At 30.4% G+C, this 21040-nt stretch overlaps 1 protein-coding gene across 1 annotated transcript; it reads right to left on the bottom strand.

The window, feature by feature from the left end:
- Positions 1-7201: 7201 nt before the first annotated feature.
- Positions 7202-8088, bottom strand: LOC125834005 (dof zinc finger protein DOF2.1-like). Its single transcript, XM_049513181.1, has one exon. It carries the CDS (start codon positions 8017-8019, stop codon positions 7219-7221), a length of 801 nt encoding a protein of 266 aa, XP_049369138.1. The 5' UTR covers positions 8020-8088; the 3' UTR covers positions 7202-7218.
- Positions 8089-21040: the final 12952 nt, after the last annotated feature.

Below are 21040 nucleotides of genomic sequence, written 5' to 3'. Positions count from 1 at the left end.
ATCTCACGCTTCTAAAGTGGGTGTAATTCACGCACTTGAACTGTTTTTGTGACATGGGATGACATGTCAAGAAAATGGTTTAAAATGTTGGGTTTCAGTGGGTTCGAGGGTTCAATTGGAAAAGTCGTGAGTATAAGAGTCCAGGTGACAAATTAAGACAACTACAGGGGACTCCTAGACCATTCTACCAACTTCAAAATGTGGAAGTTTTCCCCTCCAACCGAATGCACGCCATTAATAAGGTTGTTTAGACGCCCACAAAAAATTTCATCCAAAAACCCATCAGGATTACAAATCACCCAAAATCCATAGACTATAGCAAACATAAAATGAGAAATTTAGTATTTCTCTTTTCGAGCCTCGTTTGAACTTGAAAATGTGGATTGTTGCCCCTACATACCAACACATGCCATTAATAAAATCTTCATGAACTCCCACAAAAATTTTTTGCCAAAAACTCGTCGGGATCACATATCACCAAAAATTTGTGGACTATAGGAAATGTAAAACAGAAAATTTAGTGCTTCTTATTTTGAGCCTTGTTTGACATCGAAAATGCAGATGTTTGCCCATTTGGACTAATGCACGTCATTAACAAGGTCGTTAGGATGCCCACAAAATAGTTCAGCCAAAAACCTGTTGGGATCACATATCACCCCAAATACAAGGATTATAGCTCACATGGAATTGAAAATTTATTATTTTTTCGTTCCGAGCCTCATTTGAACTTGAAAATACATACGACCCCTATGGACCAATGTACACCATTAATAAGGTCTTCACAAACACCCAAAAAAATTAGGCCAAAAACTCGTCGGGATCACATATCACTCAGAATCCAGGAATAGCACACATAAAATAGAAAATTTGGTATTTACTATTCTAGCCTCGTTTGAACTTGAGAATGTGGACATTTTCCCCTCAAAATCAACACACGTCATTAATAAGGTCGTTACGGACGCCCACAAAATCCTACAACCAAAAATCCATCGGGATCATATATCACCCAAAATTTATGAACTATAGCACATGTAAAATTAGAAATTTGATATTACTGGTTCCAAGCCTCGTTTGAACTCAAAAATATTAAGGTTTGCCCCTTCGGATCAAAGCACGCCATTAATAAGGTTTTCACAGAAGCCCACAAAAAGGTTTGGCCAAAAACCCGTCGAAATTATATTTCACCCAAAATTCATAGACTATAGCACACGTAAAACAAGAAATTTGGTATTTCCCATTCCGAACCTTCTTTAAACTTGAAAATATGGACATTTGCCCCTCCGGACCTCCGTAGCCATCAATAAGTTGTCAGGGACACCCATAAAAATTTCATCCAAAAAATCATCGGGATCACATATCACCCAAAATCGATGGATTACAGCACACATAAAATGGAAAAATTTGGTATTTCCATATCGGGTCGTGTTTTAATTTGAATATGCTGATGTTTTCCCCTCCAGACCAATGCACACCATTAATAAAGTTGTCACGAACACCCATAAAAAATTTGTCCTAAACTCTGTCGGAATCATATATCACCCAAAATTCATGGACTATAGCACACTTAAAATGAAAAAAAATGGTATTTCCCATTTCAAGTTTCGTTTGAACTTTAATATGCAAGTGTTTGCCCATCCTGATCAATGCACGCCATTAATATAGTCATCATAGATGCCAAGTAAAATTTTCGGCCAAAAACTCATCAGGAACACATATCACCCAAAATCCATGGATTATAAATAGGAAATTTGATATATATGGCTCTAGGCCTCGTTTGAACCTGAAAAGGTGGATGTTTGCCCCTCTAAACTAACGTACGCCATTAATAAGGTCATAATGGATGCCCACAAAAACTTTTGACCAAAAACCCTTGGGAAAGCATTACGTATAGTCCCACCATTTTTAAGGCATATTTTCACATTTACAAGCCATTGTTTTAGATATTATGTCACTTTCTTGGTTTTTTGTGTGTCAATTGGCTCAAGGATCTGGTGTCTTGAAGCACCCAAAAAATAATTTATGCATGCAATAACTTTATGAGGACCTCTGTAATGAGTTGGGGAAGCATTAAGGAGAAGAAAATGATCAAAAGGGTCCTTAATGTATGGGGGTTGCTTTATTGTGGTCCTTAAACTATTTCACATGATTCATATGGTCTTTAATGTATTATAAAAAGTGATCAGTTTGGTCTTTTGCCCTAACTGTAACAGATTCACTAAAAAATTCTATTAAATTTAACCCTGGCCCACGTATAACTCAAGCTTTCCCTATCCCTGAGCTTGTGCATTTTTTTTTTTGCTTCAGCCAACAGAAGGAAACTTCTCTCTTCTCATTTAAACACAAAGTTTCTATTTTTTTTACAGCAAAATGTCAAGAAAGAAGAATTTTTTCTCTTTCTTAGTTCGTCTTTGAATTCCTAATTGCTACTCTAATTCAATGATAATAAGTGATTTCTAATATAAGCAATTCTTGAGGTCTTTCATTGCCATAAAAAATAGAAAGTATTTGAAGATAGATACATAAGCTCTAATCATAGCCTTATTTGAAGGTGACAAAATTGATTCACCATCAATGATAGTAAGATACACCCAAATTGTAAGAAAAAAAAAGAGTTGATTCTTTGCCACCATTTCTTTTGATAAATAAACATTCTTGGTAGTAAAGAAGAAAGTAAGTGCGTTTTTACTATATAATTCTACAGTGAAACTTGAAAGAGCTGAAAATGGAGAAAATTATGGCACTTTTCATGCTATGGCTTATAAGGGGAATGGAAAGTTTTCCTGATTTATTTTGTTGTGGGTCCCGGCGTTAAACTTAACTTGACTTTTTGATGGATCTGTTACTTTTTGGACAATGGACTAAAGTGATACCCTTTTATAATACATTAAGGACTATATGGATCAAGTAAAATATATTAAGGATCAAAGTAAAACAACCCTCATAAATTAAGTGTAACATCTGGTAATTTGAAATAACTATGAAGTGGCTTAGAATTGGAAATAGTCATTTTTGGAAATAATTAAAAATCTGGAAAATTTGGTTAAGTATGGGAAATAGTGAGTTTTTGGCCAACTTTGAGCAGTCATAACTCCTATCTCAGTATGATTTAGGTGTAGTTCCAGTTATGTTTGCGAAGCTCGTGGAATGATCTTTCCAACGCTGCCGAGTTTGCTCGATTTCGAGTTCGTATGAGTGAGTTATGCCTTTTCGAAGTTGGGTTGTTGGTAAGGAAAGTTCACCCGAATTTGTAAGGGTATTTTGGTCTTTTCCCTAACCATTTCTTTTGGTTATATTAAGGGTATAGACTGATTTTAAATCAGTTTCCCCTTTTAAAAAGTGAGAGTTAGGGCTTTTGAGATAAGAGAGAAAGAAGAGGAGAAAGAGAAAAAGAAGCAAGGATTCGTCAAGATCGTCGTGGTTTTCGTCGGGGGTGATCCCTGTTAAGGTATGTGAGATCATAGTGTTGGGTTGGTTCATTCCCCCACACGCCAAACTCGTTTTAATTTCCAAGAAAAGATTTGGTTGTGTTTGTTGAAGTTGTTGATTGTGGTTGTTGAAGTTGTGGGTTGTGTTGTTGAAGTTCTTGTTGATTTGGGACATGTTTTCGGTTGTTTTTTCGAGTTGAATCTATTGTATGTTGAGGGGTTTTATGATTCTAAGTGTTTGGGGCAGAAAACTTTGAAGTTAAGGTGGGAAAAAAAAGAAGAGAAAGTCGGGTTTTTCTGGGAAAAGAATTGGGGTGTCGCGCCAGCCAGCGGGCCCCAAAAGGGACTCTGAAGTTCCCTCCTTGGGGCAGCGCGCCTAGCAGAGCGCCCCAACAGCCCCTCTGAAGTCTGAAGGCTAGCGCCATGCACCTCTTTGAGCACTAAGGACGCCAAGTCTTCCCATTCATTCCCCACTTTTTCATGCATGTTCCTTGGTAATGTACCTATGTTTTATAGTTGTTTTCAACACTCTAAGGTACTTCTAAACATCAAGAACTCATCCATAAACATGAGATTATTACCCTTGAATTCATAATCCAATTTGAGGAAAGTTCGGATCAAAGTCAAGTGAAGTCAGAGTCAAGTCTAGAAATTAAGAAGTAAGTCAAAGCAAGTCTTTAAAGTTTTTCAAGAGTCTTTGTTGAACGTTTTAACTTCATTTTAGGGCTCAAGTTTCAAGTTGAGTAAAGAGTATAGAGTTTCAAGTTAATCCAAGAGTATAGAGTTGAGTTCATTTCTCAAAAGCATTAGGGAACTAAGTATTCCCAAAGAAGTTTATAAATGTTTTCACATTTGAGTAAGAGAGGAACTATGATTCCAAAAGAGCCTTTGGGCTAGTTTTCAAGAAAAGGGAACATCGATTCCAAGTGAGCCTTTGGGCTATATTTTGAGCAATTATCTCAAACAAAAGAAAGATGTGTTTAAAACACTTATGAGTTAAAGTATTTTGGGAGTAGTATTGAGCACCGAATTGGGGACGCGAGTTCATATTAACTCAACTCTCCATAAGAACTATGTAGCCAAACATGGGAACTAACGGGTCATTCTTTTTAGATGATCACGTAAGATTAAGCTAGTGGATCCACTAAGTTAAGTAAGGTCCTATATCACTGCAAGGTATAGCATGGTCCTTGGGCAACGTGAGGTAAAACGTTGTATCATCACTAGGGCTCATAGTGGTGGTTGTCGGTTAAAGAATCTCCCACTAAAGTTATATTACTTTTATATAAGTAAAGTTGAGTTTGTTATCGTTTTATCCTTAACGAACTAAGTTGTTTACAGTGTTTTTACAAGTTATTTATGTATTGCATGTGTCTTATTGCTTTACATTTGAGTTCAGTTATCATGAGTTGAACAGAGCCAAGATAAGTGTTCTCTTGTACTCCTTTCAAGCTTAAGTTGTTGTTTAGCTTTCCAACTCGCATACTCGTACATTCAATGTACTAATGCCAGTTGACCTGCATCTTATGAAGATGCAGACACAGGTACCCCGGATCAGCATCCAGCACGTCATTAATCCAGCTGATCGAGCACTCCCGAGTCAGTGGTGAGCCTCTTTGCATTCCGGAGGACTCATTTAATTTGTTCTCTTAGTTTTTGTTTCATTAGGATGTTGCGGGGTTTGTCCCAACATCCATCTCAGTGTTATAGAGGCTTCATAGATAGTCAGTCAGTCAATTAGTATTGAGTCTCTCATCTATGTATATATATAAATATTCTATTTTGAGATACGAGTTGCCTTTTTGGCCAGATTTTATCAGTTTGGTTATTTTATAACCTTTCATTGCATGAAGTTATTTCTGTTGAGTTAAGTTTCCGCTGAGTTAAGTAAGTCAGGCCAAGGGTTCGCTTGGGGCCAACAATGGTCTTTGAGTGCCGGTCCCGTCCAGGGTGTAGGCTCGGGGAGTGACATTAAGGACCATTTTGATCATTTTCGCAAGCATTATGTATAGTCCCACCATTTTTAAGGCATATTTTCACATTTTCGAGCCAACTTTAAGGAATTATGTGACTTTCTTGGTTTTTCGTGTATATTAGCCTGTGGTTCTGGCGCCTTAGAGAACCTAAAAAAAATATGAAAAAAAATTATGAGGACCTCCTTAATTAGTTGGGAAAGTATTACGTATAGTCCCATCATTTTTTTAAGAAATATTTTTGCAGTTACAAGCCAACTTTTAGGAATTACGTGACTTTCTTAGTTTTTCGTGTATATTAGCCCATGGATCTAGAGCACTTTGGAGTACCGAAAAATTTTCTTGAAAATTTTATGAGGACCTTCGTAATGAGTTGTGGAAGCATTATGTATAGTCCAACCATTATTTAAAGCATATTTTGGCATTTACGAGCCAACTTTTAGGAATTACGCGACTTCCTTAATTTTTCATGTGTCTTAGCCCATGGATCTGGCGCCTTGGAGCCCTCAAAATGAATTTCTAAAAACTTTATGAGGGCTCCTTAATGAGTTGGGGAAGCATTACATATAGTCTCACCATTTTTAAGGCATATTTTTCGCATTTATGAGCCAACTTTTAGGAAATACGCGACTTTCTTGATTTTTCGTATGTATTAGCCCATGGATCTGGTACCTTGGGGCACCTAAAAAAAAAATTTGAAAAAACTTTATGACGACCTCCGTAATGAATTGGGTAAGCATTGTGTATACTCCAACCATTTTTTATGGCCTATTTTCACATTTACGAGCCAACTTTTAAGAGTTACGCAACTTTTTTGGTTTTTCATGTCTATTAGCTTATGGATATGTCGCCTTGGAACACCCAAAAAAAATTCGAAAAAACTTTAAGAGGACCTCCATAATGAGTTGGGAAAGCATTACGTATAGTTCCACCATTTTTAAGGCATATTTTTTCATTTACGAGCCAACTTTTAGGAAATTAGGCGACTTTCTTGATTTTTCATGTGTATTAGCCCAAATTTTCTTGGTTTTAAAACTTACAAGTATAAATCATATTTCTTTAAAAAGTCAAATATTTTTTCCAAATACTATGGCCAAACACGTGGTGAAACTTCAAACAAAAATAACTTGCGAAAAATATTTGAGAATCTATTACCCAACTCTAGCTTAGTAAAAGCATACACAAGTTTTACATTTTGTAAGCTAATTATCCAAAATGTTTAGAACCATAATTATCCCTAATTGTTAATACGACATATACCAAACCCTACCAAATTATGTGGCCAGCCATGAAAAACATTTATATTACTTATTATGCTGATATATTTCATGTTGAAATTTAATTAATAGTGTGGACAAACAGTTTTGTATGAAAAGCTTATGCATAAATAACACACATTTCATATGCATTATATTGTTTTGTTATAGGTTATATATACTTATACATCGATCCCTGACCCCACCCCTTTAATTACTGCATGTATTTTTTCCAAAGTAGTCCATGTGCCATAATTGCTTGATTGTGAACTATTGTTGACTTTAAGAAGTTACAACATACTACTCCAGCCCAAGTATTTAATACAGGTTAGAACAAAATAAGGAGAAAAAAAAAGAAGTGTATGATACTTTTTTTTTTCTTTTTTGTGTGTATATCTTTTTTATTATATTCATCCTGTATTTCTCACAAGTCTCTTTCAAATAACAAAGTGACAGTTAACTGTCATTTTTCAAGTAAGAATAAGTTTAGACCCCCACCCCCACCAAACCAAAAAATAAAATAAAATAAAATAAAGAAGATACCCTTTGCACCTTAAGTAAATTTCATATATAGTTGGATAGATCAAATGAACTATAGTTATTGTTGTTATTGTCATGACTTGCTAAGTTTGTTGTTGAATTCTTCATGAGTTGATGATCATCTAGTTCTAAAATTGATCCAAAATCTTGAAATTGCATCATTGGTTGCCACTCAAAATTACTTGTGTTATAATGATCAAATTGATCCTCCTCTTGTCCAAGTATAGCTTGCATTTCAAGAAAGCTAGTGTTAAAATCAAGAAAATCTTGATTAATTTGACCCCCTTGCTCCTCTTGAAGAAAATTACCACAAGGGTAATCTTGGAAATTATCCAACAAACTTTCATTCTCAAAAGAAGTTGGATTATTAACCAAGCTATCTGATGAAGGAGAATTAGATAAGCTTGCTCCAATAGAAGAATAATCTTGAGATTCTTGAATAATAATATTATCATCATGATCATTATTTGTACCTTGGTTCAAATACTTAGCGAAAACATCCGCTAGATCAATGTCATGAGCTCCGGGAGCGCCTTCGAGGGCGGGGATCGATGTTTGAAGGGTATTATCGTCTTTTCGTGTAGATCTTGACCGTCGACTTTTCCGACAACCGCCACCAACGGGAACATTTCGAAGAGAACCACCCTTAGTCCAATATCTACGACAAGCTTTGCAAAAATACCTAGGTTGTGACAAGCTATAGTTGTTGTAGTAACAAAATTTTGTGTTGGTAGAGGCACACCTAGGACAATTTGGTGCTTGTTCAAGATTGGACTTTCGTGTCCTTTCCATCATGATCATTGGCCTTGGATGGTATGGTAACATGTTTTTGTGAATAAATATATATATATATTACTCTTTGAAGACTAGAAAGAAGTTAGATTTGGAGAGAGGGAGAGTATGTGGAATTGACTATAGTTGGTGCATGGTGGGATTATATATAGATTTAGATGTAGAGTAAATTGCACTACTTGGTCCTTGAAGTTTGGCTTAAGATACAATTTAGTCCATCATGTTTAAGTTTGTATCCAACTTGCACACTTTCCAATTTGTCTTGATGATATCTTTTAGGTTATCATGGGTGCAAATATAATGCTAGTTGCATACAAAAAATTTAGGGTGGCTAAAAGAAAGGGGAAAAAAAGGCAAGAAAAGGTAGAGCCACCTTAGGTGAAGTTGTTGTTACGAGACACCGCTTCGTTGAAAATGAGTGAAAATAAAATTATATTAAAAGTATAATCACAAAAGTTGAAATTTTATAGTTGAGTCGTTTTTTTGTTACCAATTTGAATCTTCCTATATATGTGATTTACATTTTTGAGGCCTCATTAATCATTTGTCAATAATACTAATATATATAGAAGTGGTGGACATTAAAATTAATGACCTCCTCCATAAATGAAATTCAACTAGAATATATTTCAAAAAATGAAAAAATTAGTGTCATATGAATATATTTTAATAAAAGAGAAATTTTTTAAGGGAAGCCATAATATTATATTTGAATTGTGTTTTATAATATGGAATTGTTATAGTAATTTGTATATAATAGTTATTTAAATATTAAATTTGTTCATAAAATTTTATACTTATCGATAACAGTAGAACACCTATATAAATCTATTGATTGTTGATTAAATTGCATATAGCAAAAAAGAACGTCTATAGTCTAAAAGTTAGAAGGGAAAGATTATTTTTAACACAAAGTTGAAGGAAATAAAGAGATATCCACCATAATAACAAAGACCACTAGAAATTGATAAGACATGAATTTTAGGACCAAATTGGATGCTATATGAAACTTCTGAGCCAAAAAAAAGAAAAAACAATTTAGTAATTTAGGTATAGGTAGGCATCTTGGGTGGGGGAAAGGGAGATAGTAGGGTATGGCTCCGAGGATTATGAAGAGTGACCCCTACATGTACGTGGGACTTGTGAAGTGTTTTTGGGATGGGAAGTTACGAATTTAGTCTTTATCTTTAAATTCATCTAAACTCAATATTTTAAAGTAAAGTATCAATTTTTTTACTAAAATTCACTAAAATTTTAATAAAAATATAATAAGCGAAGCATTACGAAGCTTCAAAGATGAATTCATCAACTTAAAAATTCTGAATTCGCTCAAGCTAAGGTGCAGAAGCAAATATAGTTTTAAAATAACGAAATGACGTAAATTCAATAGCTTCTAAAATTCATTAAATATATGTACTATGTAGTGTGTACTCTATTATTATACATTAACTTTAAAATTAATATAAAATTTCATAAACTTCAAATTTTGAATTGGCATTACAACGAGGGGTGAGAGTGTGGAAGAAAGGTCGTCATGTGTAGAGTAGAAAGGGTGTAAACATATCGTGGGCGGTTTGAGTTTTGCGAACCGTTAGGTTCAAGAAAGATTATATATTATTACCCCTCCCCCTCCCCCTCCCCCCCCCCCCCCCAAATCCCATGTGATAATGTGAATTCACAAAAGAGGCCCTTCACTTTACTATATGGTTTAATTTTTTTACAAGAAAAGATATGAGTGTATTAATTCACTGTTTCATAGGCGGATTATTAGTATTACATGTTTATACGTTTTTTAAATGGTTGCTAATTACTCATGTATCACTTCCTAATTGGACCATTATGACCGTGATTGATGTTCATTGTCAAAACTACTCTAGTTGTCATTACCCTTTCCTCATTATTTAACCCTCTCATTGACTAATTTGCCCCTATTCTTTTTTTCTTTTTTATAGTATTTTTTTGGCTTAAGTCATCGATGGCCCCTTAAAATTGTTCACATAATTCACTTAGACACCTCAACTAAGACTAGTATCTATTGAACACTTTTACCTATTCAAAAATTGTTCATATTAGGCATTTTTTGATAATCAACAAAAAAATATGAAGAGTGTGTGATACACTTGCACTGACATGGCAAAATGGCTAATTAAAAAATAACATGTGGCACTGGGCCCCAAAATTATTTTAAAAAATAATTTTTTGTTTAAAATTATTTCAAACACATTTTATATCTATTTTTTTAAAAAAAATGAAAATGTCAACCTATTCTACCAAACCCCACCCCTACCCAACCCCCTTTTAACTTCATTTTCTTTTCAAAACACATTCTTTCTCAAATCACAAAACCTAATTTCTTTTCAAATAACTTGAAGATTAACTTTTTTTAAAAAGATATATTTTCATACTAAGAGTGAAGAAGAAAGAAAAATTTGCTGGCGATTATTCATTTCTACATGGATGACAAAAAGAAATTGATAGCTCAAAAATTAATTCTTACAAATTTTTGAATATCATTTTTGATAAATTTAATGGGTTTATATTTGAATTTGAGTAAAAATATTTGTTCAAAAATTGTGATAAACAAATATCGGCTAACTTTGTTTATACGTAAAACACATCTAACTTCTTTCTTCTTCTTCTTCATATTTGTTCCATTATTTTTATGAGATTTGAAATAAATCATACAAACGAAAGTCTTTCTTTCAAATCTGAATCGTATGATTTCTTCATAGTTGATTTTCATTTATCTTCAGATTTGGAAGAAATAATATTCTTTTTTTATATATAAAAAAGAAAGAAAAACAATGTTGGAGCTAAAATGGAGAAAGTTTTGCAAACTAAATTATGAAGAAGATGATTGGTAGAGGTGGGGTGCTTTTCTTTTTTGAAAAAAATGTAAATGTAAGAAGAAAAAATGTTTTTAAGTTAAATATAGTGCCAAGTGCTATAAAAGATGAAAAAATGTAAAAAAAAAATTGAAAAAAAACACCATTTTGAATCTTTTCACGCGCTTCAGGGAAGTGCAAAACACAATTTCTATCATATCAGCATTTTGTGTTTAACAGGTACATGTTTTAAACAATTTAGGTGTTCAATAGGTACAAGTCCTAGTTTAGGTGTCTAAGTGAATTATGCGGACAACTTTAAGGGGTTGTCGATGACTTAAGCCTATTTTTTTCATTTTACAAAATTAGGTAAAGACGACGTTTTAATATTCGGAAAAGGGTTAGATATATCTATGTAGTATAAGATATAGTTTAAATATACTTATGTTATATTTTCAATCTAAATATGAGGTTTTATTATGATTTTGCTGGGGAAAAAATAGAATTTCAGAAAGGAGAAGATGAATTCCGACAAACTACCACTTAGGTTGTCGTTGGAGAAATAGAATTTTCCTTTTCTTAAATAGAGGTAAGGGATTTCAGCTTCAGTAATTCTAATAGGGAGCGTTTCAATATCTAATGAGACTTATATGGAATGAATCTGAATTAATCTGTACTTCAAACGAAATACAAATATTAGGTGAGATGCATGTAATATTAACAAAAACGATAAATTGTTTAAATAAATAATAACTACGTACAACAAGGTGGAACCAACAATCATCTAAATTAAAATTGATGGTGAAGATCAATGCAATAGTTTAAGGATATACCTAATTATCAAACACAACTATATATTAAAGGAAAATAGAGGTAGTTTGAGGGTCTATATAAATATTCATTATTCTCTTGTAAAATATATACCTCAATATGTATTATTGTATGTATGTCTCCTTAATAGTAATTTAAGTGAATTCTACTTCTACTGTTTAATTTGTCCTAAAGAATAATTAATTAAGACCTTGTAGTCATTGATATTAATTCAAAGTTTCACCCTACCTTATGGCCTACAAAATTAATTTATATATATAGGGTTAGTGAAGAAATTAATAAGATTTTTAATTACCAAAATAGTCGTCATTCTAGCTTTCATAATTCCTACTCTCCTTCAACTAGTCTAGTATAGATACTATTTAGGGATGACAATTGAACGGGTTGAGTTAAATATAGACGGGTCATAATGAGTTTAAGACAATAATCGGATTAAGATCCAATTCAATCTAAATTTATTTGGGTCAAAACGGATTAGATAACGGATTATATAACGGATCAAGACCCGACTCAACATAATGTTTACTAAGCTTAATCATTTTATTTGTTTTATAAACTATTTTAGTACTTAATAAAATTATAAGAAAATAATATTTTCTTGATATATTAAAAATAAAAATAAAAATAAATTTTTAATATAATGGATAAATAAAATAAGAGAGGAACACTACTTTAGAGTTTAGTACTTGTGTTTAAGCTCTTCAAACATTAATGAGACAAATTAATTGGCATTGAATAACTTAACTAGTATAGGATAGATAAGTACTATAATAACTTAATAGTACTTGTCCATATTATTATAAATATTTATCTTAAATTACTTGTCAATTTATAAAATTGAGATAAATTTTTCTCAATTTGCACTTAAATTCGTTTTTTAAAAGTATAAATATTAAAATTTCAAAAAAAAAAAACGTCTTCATTGTTAATTTTGATATTAATGAAAAAATGTATATAAATAAAGTATATTAAAAAGACTTGGAAGGTAAATTAGTAAAATATTCTCCTTATTTATTTATGATTCTTTTAAGAAATATATATATATATATATATATATATATATATATATATAAAATGAACAAGTAATATGATACAGGAGTATTACCTTATCATAAAACTAAATTTATGAGCCGCACTAATATCACACCATATATAATTTAAAACTTGTACATTATCATGATTAGAACAATGATGACTTTACCTAATTAGATGGACACTTGTTTATTGACATTAATCATGATTATTACTATTACCTCCGTCCACTTTTAATTGTCATAGTTTCCTTTTTTAAAGTCAAACGATAATAATTTTGTCTAACATTTTACGATGTATTTTCATCATATTGATATGCAAAAAAATTGAAATTTATAGTACTTTTTGTATTGTTTTTGAATATCTAAATATTTTGTTTAAAATATCGAATTAATATAATTTAATTTAACTTTAAAAGTTAGTTAAATTGACTTTTGAAAAGCGGTGCATGACAATTAAAAGTGGACAAGGGAATACTAATTTGAGCATTGTATAAGTAATTGTTTCTAGTTTAGCGTGCAAGTGATCATCCTATACAATATATCTCTACAAAATCTGTGCGTTTTTATTTAGCCGCCTTAGAACTTGAGTTTTATTCTTTTTATATAATAATGTTGAGATTTTTTCAGTGTAAGAAATGTACAATATTACTCCCTCGGTTCACTTTTAATTATTTTATTACTTTTTTTAAAAATCAATTTGATTACTTTTAAGTTAAATTAGATTATATTAATTTGATATTTTAAATAAAAAATTTAGATATTCAAAATCTCTAGAAAAAGTACTATACATTACAATTTTTTCCATATCAACATGATGAAAAATACATAGTAAAATATTAATCAAAGTTTTTATCGTTTGACTTTAAAAAATGAATCCATGACAATTAAAAGTTGACGGATGGAGTATTAGTTCATGTCATTTCTTACCTCTTAAAATTTTAGATTGTACAGCAATTTCATATCAAGTGTCATTTTATAAATCATTAGAAAGAATAAAATGTATATAAATCTTACGCCTACCTTGTGGAGGAAAAACTTCGGCAATGATTAACTTATTTTGACTACTAACTTTAATGTCTAAGTGATTTTTCATCTCTTTCAAAAGGTGATTAATTAGGTATTGCTTAGGGTATTTCTTAAACCTAAAAAGTAATTAGGTTAAGTGAAATTTGTTATTTTTATTTTTACTATTCCATATTTAATTTGGTAAACTTATATTTCTCTATCCTAATTTATGTGGTATTTTTTTTCTTTTAAGTCATCCCAAAAAAAAGTCACATCTTTTATTTGACAATTATTTAGTAACACCATTCTCCATTTTTTTTGTGACAACTAATTAACCCTACTTAATATTTTACTGTGAAGAAAAATAAACTGATTAAAAGTAAGTATTTAAGTGACTTTATAATAAGGATCATTTAGTAAAAATAACAAAAGTTTTTCTTATTTGAAAAACTCTGTATTAATCAAATAATGTCACATAAATTAAGACAAAAGAATTACATGTCCATTAAAGGGATGGAGCTATAGTTAGACCATCTTCAATTTTTTTCAATCCCTTCTTAGAAACCTTTACCTTTTTCACTTTATCAACGAATTCACAATTTTAAGATTGAAAATGGTAGGTGTCTACCATTCGAGCAAATCTTAAGATTGAAAATGACAGATGTCTACCATCCGAGCAAATCTTAAGATTGAAAATGACAGGTGTCTACCATCCGAGCAACTCTCTCTTATCAAAAGATCTTTCATGATTAAGATAGGGGTAAAAATGGAAAACCACATGCGCACATATTACACTTTTTCAACACATATATGCATGGGGATCATCAAATGAAGAATTTGATGGAGAAGAAAGCATGTTGCATTGCATGTGCTAGATCTCATAAGTAACTTCTTATTCTTCCTTTCATTTTTATTATTTAATTACTAATCAAATATTTTATTTAATTAAAAATTAAGGGGTTCATTAGAAGTCATTCTCGATACTAAGTACATGAAAATCCGCGTTTATATTAATTATTAATTATTATAAACTTAACCTGACCTATTCAACGTCAAACCTTCAAATAGATTATTGATGTAAAAGTCAACCTTTGTGTATCTCCTTTTTTTATATATATAATTTTTCAGATCCCAACATGTATGATCATTAATTTTTTATTATCCTTATAATAGTTTGTGCAATTTACCAAAGAATTAGGATCAACAGAGAGGATTCTTGATCAGTTACAAGTTGTCATAATAATAATTGCATTTTTTGGAATGGAGAAGAAGATTTTGTCGAAATATTGAAGAGGACGGTTTATGTAAAATTCAAATAAAAAATACTAATTAATCTAATATTATATCAATAACATATTTTCAAAAACATTAGGTGTTGGTAATTAGAGGCGTATCTAAGGGGGGTCACCGGATTCACGTGAACCCATGGTCCCCTCCCGAGATCATATATAGTAGTGTTATATTTTAAAAATATATTGAAATATAGATGTATGAACCCACACTCGAAGTATCACATAATGCGATTATGATTGGGTGCACCTCTCTCCGGGAGGTTAGAAATTTGAATTTTATTTTATCTTATTTTATTTTTCTTTCTAAAATTAGATAAACTTCTCTAAGTGGTAATTGGTAGCATTTGTTACATTTTAATTAATTCAATAAACACACACACACACACACACACACACACACACACACACACACACATATATATATATATATAGAATTCATTTTAGACCTATAATTTTAAAATTTTAACGATTTTCAGTAGGAAAAATCTAAGCGTCGAATCGATCTAATATATATCATAGATCAACCTTCTTATAATAGTGCACCTATCATCTCAAAATCCTGAATACGCCTCTGTGTTGGTTGATGGTGGTGATGACTAATAGTGATGATCAAAGGTGGGGCTATGGGTGGTGGTGTCCATTGATGGTGATGATTATGGATATATAGAATAGTTAATGGTCATGATGATTGATAGTAGTGATTAATGGTAATGGTTACGTAGTTAATGATGGGGTGATATATAATTATGACATGATAGTGATAATTGACAATATATAATAATGACGAATACTAGTAATTGTCTATAGTAATTGGTGATTATTGTAGTAATGGTGGTTAGTGATGATGATGGTGAATTGTAGATAGTAATGGTAACAATTCACTATGATAATTAACAGATACAATGATTATGATTGAGAATGGTGGCGATGGCCAATGTGATAATAGTTGATAGAGCGTCGTGACATCAATAGTTAATATCGAAAGAAATAGTATAGTGGTAAAATGACATATCTTTGCAGAAATTCTTCAATGAAAAAAATCCTAATTAAATTAAGGTCAATAGTATTGTTATAAGTATTAAAATGTTTGAAATTAAATATCAAGATATAATATAAAATTTAAATACTAAAATGTAAAGTAAGATTTATTTTAGTATGAACATATGAATACTAAACCATTAAGACTACTTATTTTTCAACATTTGAATATAAAAAAAAAATTAAAATATTAAATTAATTTAATATTATTATCAACAAAGTATTGATATGGTATTTCATCCCTCAGAGAGAAATAAGAAAATTTCTCTCTTTTCTCTACCTTATTTATTATCTTCTTTTATTATATTTTATAACAAAAAGGATATTGTCAACTGGAAAACATGTATTTATTCAAATATGTGGCCCCTCCCTAAGAACTACATCTTCTACTGGTCCCTAAACTTTAAAAATCTACCAATGTCATCCCAAGTCTAACCTTCAACCAACTAGTGATAGCACCTAAGAGGCTAAGACCTCTTGACTCTTGCCATTGTAGGACATAGAGAGCTAGAAAATATTTATCTTTTTTTTTAAAAAAAAATAACTTTCAATTTTGCAAAATTGAAATTTGTAATAATTTTACTTAGAGATAAGTGTCAAAAACACAGCTAAATTATACCCATTTTTTAGTTTCATACCTAAACTATTGAGAGTGTGTGTTTCATACCTAAACTATGAAGAAACAAACTAATAAGTACATGGGTTATTATGGTTGGATTTTTGGATATTTATGAATTAACCATAGTTGTAATTATTTGGGGAATGAGTGGGTGGTTTTTTTTTTTTTTTTTTTTGGGAGGGGGGGGGGGGGGGGGTTGGAGGAGGGGGTATGGGGAGGAGGTGGTGGAGTGGGGTAAGAAAATAATTTAAATTTTATTTTTAAAAAAATATATTTTTTGGGATAGTAATACTTTAATTTTTAATTTTTTTAATTAATATTAATAGTTTATTATTTAAATTTTTTCAAGGTGAAATATTTTATCTATGTGGAATGTTATGTATCAAATTTTTTTTCAAATAAAAGAGAGAGTGCATTACACACACCACCGAGGTGTGCTTCTCAAATTAATAAGTGATAGTTTAGGTATGAAACTTACACTCTCAAAAGTTTAGGTATGAAACTAAAAAAAATTATAGTTTAGGTGTGTTTTTGACACTTATCTATTTTACTTATATAGACACATTTTGGAAAGAGAATATTAATTTAGATAGGTAAAGAAAATAATAAATAGTTGAAGCGTTGCAAAATCTGAAAATATTTTTTTGAAAAAATATGTACACACGTTTTTTAAAAAAAACAAACGCCACCCAAATAATGTTAATCATCATGTAATTATAGTAGATTTGTAGGTGAATTGTGCAGGTGTTGAATCCTGTATAAGTAATATCACGTTCAGTATAGTTGGTTAGGAGGTAAGTAATTTATATATAAAATTAATACAGTATGATCTGTAATTTAAAAAACTCGCATAACTAATACATGTATAAGTAAAAGTTATGATGAGTCTATGTATTATTTTATGCATAATAGAAAATGAAATGACTAATACATAAATAACTAAATATTGCTAAACTAATTCCTACATATCTCTCGTAGTAATATCTACGTAACTTTTACTAGCTACCAAATGACTGTCTTGTTAAACATTCCTAAAATCCTCATGTTCTATTTTTATTAACCTTCTTTTATTGTTGATGTGATGCAAGCATAAAAATAAAATAAACAAATAAAACTAAACAAAAGAAGGACATATTTATGGATTGGTCCCTCAGTTACTAGTTATAGTCTTCTGTTGGAAAACAAAAATTTATTCACGTGGTGTGTTGTGCATCATTTTCGTGAAATTATATGTGAAAGAAAAATGATAATGACATTAGACGGTTAGAGACAAATTTAAGATTTAAATTCACAATTTGCAATTTTTATATTATTAATTTAAAATAGTTGTCATAGTTCATTTTTATAGAGTTAATTTAGCTAATTTTTGAAGTTAATTGAATTAAATCAATTCAATATTTAAAGATTATACGGAAAAGACTATCAGTTGCAATCTTACCCACTTCAATGTGATGAAAAAATTACATCTTTAAATATAGATCAAAGTTTATATAGTTTGACTCATTAAAAACGAAATATGGCATGTATTTTAAAATGGAGGAAGTATTTGTTAAAATTGTATTACTTTTAATATACATATTTAATTTTGACATATAAAATATTTTTATTCAATTAAATCCATCCAAATCATGTTGTAAGCAGTCTTCACGTATCAAATTTGGTGACGTTTAATTGTCCATGAAGATGTCACAAGATAACGGTTTATACTTCACTCTTACATTAAAATTTTCTCATAAATTTGTATTTTGCCCGATTATCTCAATGTGCAACTAGTAATTCAGGAAAATTAATAGGTGAATCAATTGAAGAATACAACGTGGTTGTTAGATAGTCCATAGATTGATTCATTCAACGATAACATAAAATATGTTTTCATTTGGTTAATTATCCATTAGTTATTTAATTATTTATTAGTTGAGTTAATTTAAAATAATATCGAATTTTATCGCTTGAATAAATAATTTGTATTAATTTAATTTAGTAAATAGATAACCACAAGTCCATGTGGGTAAGATATTCAACTCTCGAGTCACTTATTACTTGTATGATCACATATACTTGTATGTGCATTTGGAATATGAATAGTTTATTTATTCTCATTTGTCCAATTGTATTACTATTGTAGTTCCTTTTAATTATATTATTTTGTTGTTAATACTATCTTCTTTCTTTCTACGATATTTTTCTATAGTTTTACTCTTGTATTTGTCAGATCTGTTTTGTAACACTATCCTCGCGCCGAAGATCTATTGAAAATAGACTCTCTACCTCACACAAGGTAAGGACTAAGGAGTAAGATCAGTTTACTTGCTACCCTTCCAAACCTCACTTATGAAGTCTCACCGATATGTTTAGTTAATTTCTATTTGTTTGGACTATGTGGATATTAAGCAAATGAAGTATCTTCTATATAGAAAATGTGAAAATTTCATATATGACATTTATTAGACTAATATTTTCAAAGTTATAGCAGTTGAATAAAACTTTCAAGTTGTAACAATAAAAAATTTCATGTTATAACATTTTATTAAATAAAAAAAGATTTTTTTATTAATTGTAAAAATCTATTTTGAAAAAAATAAAAAGGATAAAAAATCGATTTTGAAAAAAAATAAAAAAATAAAAAAGGAAAATAAATCTATTTTGAAGAAAAAAAAGAAAAAAACGGAAATAGGTGTATTAATAAAATTTGAATTGATTGATGATAATTATTAATTAGCATAAATTTAGGAGATTCAAACTAATTAGGAATAATTAGTTTCCTTAATTCACTCTACTTTGTTAAAATTAATAAAAAAATATGATTTTATCCATTTTCTTCTATGTTACTCTCTCTTCCTTTTCTTTTTTTTCCAGAATTGTTGTCACTGACGAGTAAATCAAGTTTTTTTTGGGTTTGAAAAATCTTGATTTTGTTGTGATGGACAACTGCTTATCTATATTAATTAAACATGGTGGTAGATGAGATCCTTCAGGTTGAATAAATGTTGGTATGAATAATTGGATGTCAACTATATACATTTTGGATACCAATTATATGGTGTTCATTTTGATCTCCAACTAAATATCAAAACTAAACTGTTTATGTATCCAGAAATTTGTATCCAATTGATATGCAATCTGTATATAACTAGTATCCTGAAATTATGAGAGCCAATCTGTAATTCATATGTAGTTGATAACTGACTTGAAGAAAACAGTGCATATTCTATATCATTCAGTACTTAAAACTGTATAAAAAACAAATATATATCGTTCAAAAGTTAAAAAGACATGAAATACTAAAGAGTCTAAGCTGCAATCAACTATCTCAAATTTGATCTCCGTAGTCTTGGTGTAGGATAATTGCTGGTATCTGGAGCATGTTCTTTTGATATGCGGGATCCATCAAATTTGCTAGCAACAGTCCCAGTTACTTCACTCTCACTAATCGCGCCATCATCATTCTTTGTTTTTCCGCATTGGAGAAATTGAAAAATAAACCTTCTTATTATAAAAAGAAAATAAAAAAATATCAATTTCATACCAACATTAGTCATAATTTATACACAAAAAAAAAATGGATGATTTAACAAACTACAATCAATTCACATAATTGGACCACTGATATCACACCATTTTCTGATAAAAATAATACACAACTTAAGTCAGCTTTCATACCAACAATAAATCAATTTCAAACCAATGTTAAAACACATTTCATACCATATTCATAAATTGTATATTAAGTCAGCTTTCATACCAATATTATTCATGTTTCATGCCAGTTTAGTAGACAGAATGAGAATAATTTGAAAAAAAAATAGATTTCCTCTAAACTGTGTACCAACTTCATACCAGATTTAAACAAGTCTCACACCAAATATAAGTAATACATCATATCATTTTTATACCAAATTTTATACCAATTCATTCCAACATTAGACAAAATTCATACCATATTCATAAATCGTATATTAAGTCAGCTTTCATACCAATAATATGCATAATATAACAATTTTAACAAAAAAAATCTACTAAATTGATTTAACCATATCCCATGTAGTAAAAAACCCAATTAACTTTTGGAGGACAACACACACTCAGCAGTACTTTCCAAGAGTCCAAACAACATAAAGTTTCAAGAATATCTTTACCTCCTATAATAAACTCCAATCTACACTACACATGGCCATAAATCTCCCAAAAACATTAGCAAAATCAATAAAGATTCAATTTTTTACCATTCCTCGCGTAGTAAGAACTCAAACCAGCAAAACCCAGAAAGGATCAACCTCAAAACACCTCTGATTCATCTCCATGAAAATGGTAAAATAAACTTTCTTTCAATACAATTATCAAATGGGGTTTCTCCAAAATACTATTTTTTAAAAAAATTACAACTTAGAGATCTGCCCTTTTGTTTTGATT

Source organism: Solanum verrucosum, unplaced genomic scaffold (assembly GCF_900185275.1).
Source record: "Solanum verrucosum unplaced genomic scaffold, falcon-dt-bn FXZP01000108.1, whole genome shotgun sequence".
NCBI lineage: Eukaryota > Viridiplantae > Streptophyta > Magnoliopsida > Solanales > Solanaceae > Solanum > Solanum verrucosum.
This window is presented reverse-complemented; position numbering and strand designations above follow the sequence as displayed.

Bases quoted from the DNA above. Each gene is read 5' to 3' on its own strand.
- LOC125834005 (XM_049513181.1), bottom strand. From the start codon at position 8,019: ATGTTACCATACCATCCAAGGCCAATGATCATGATGGAAAGGACACGA.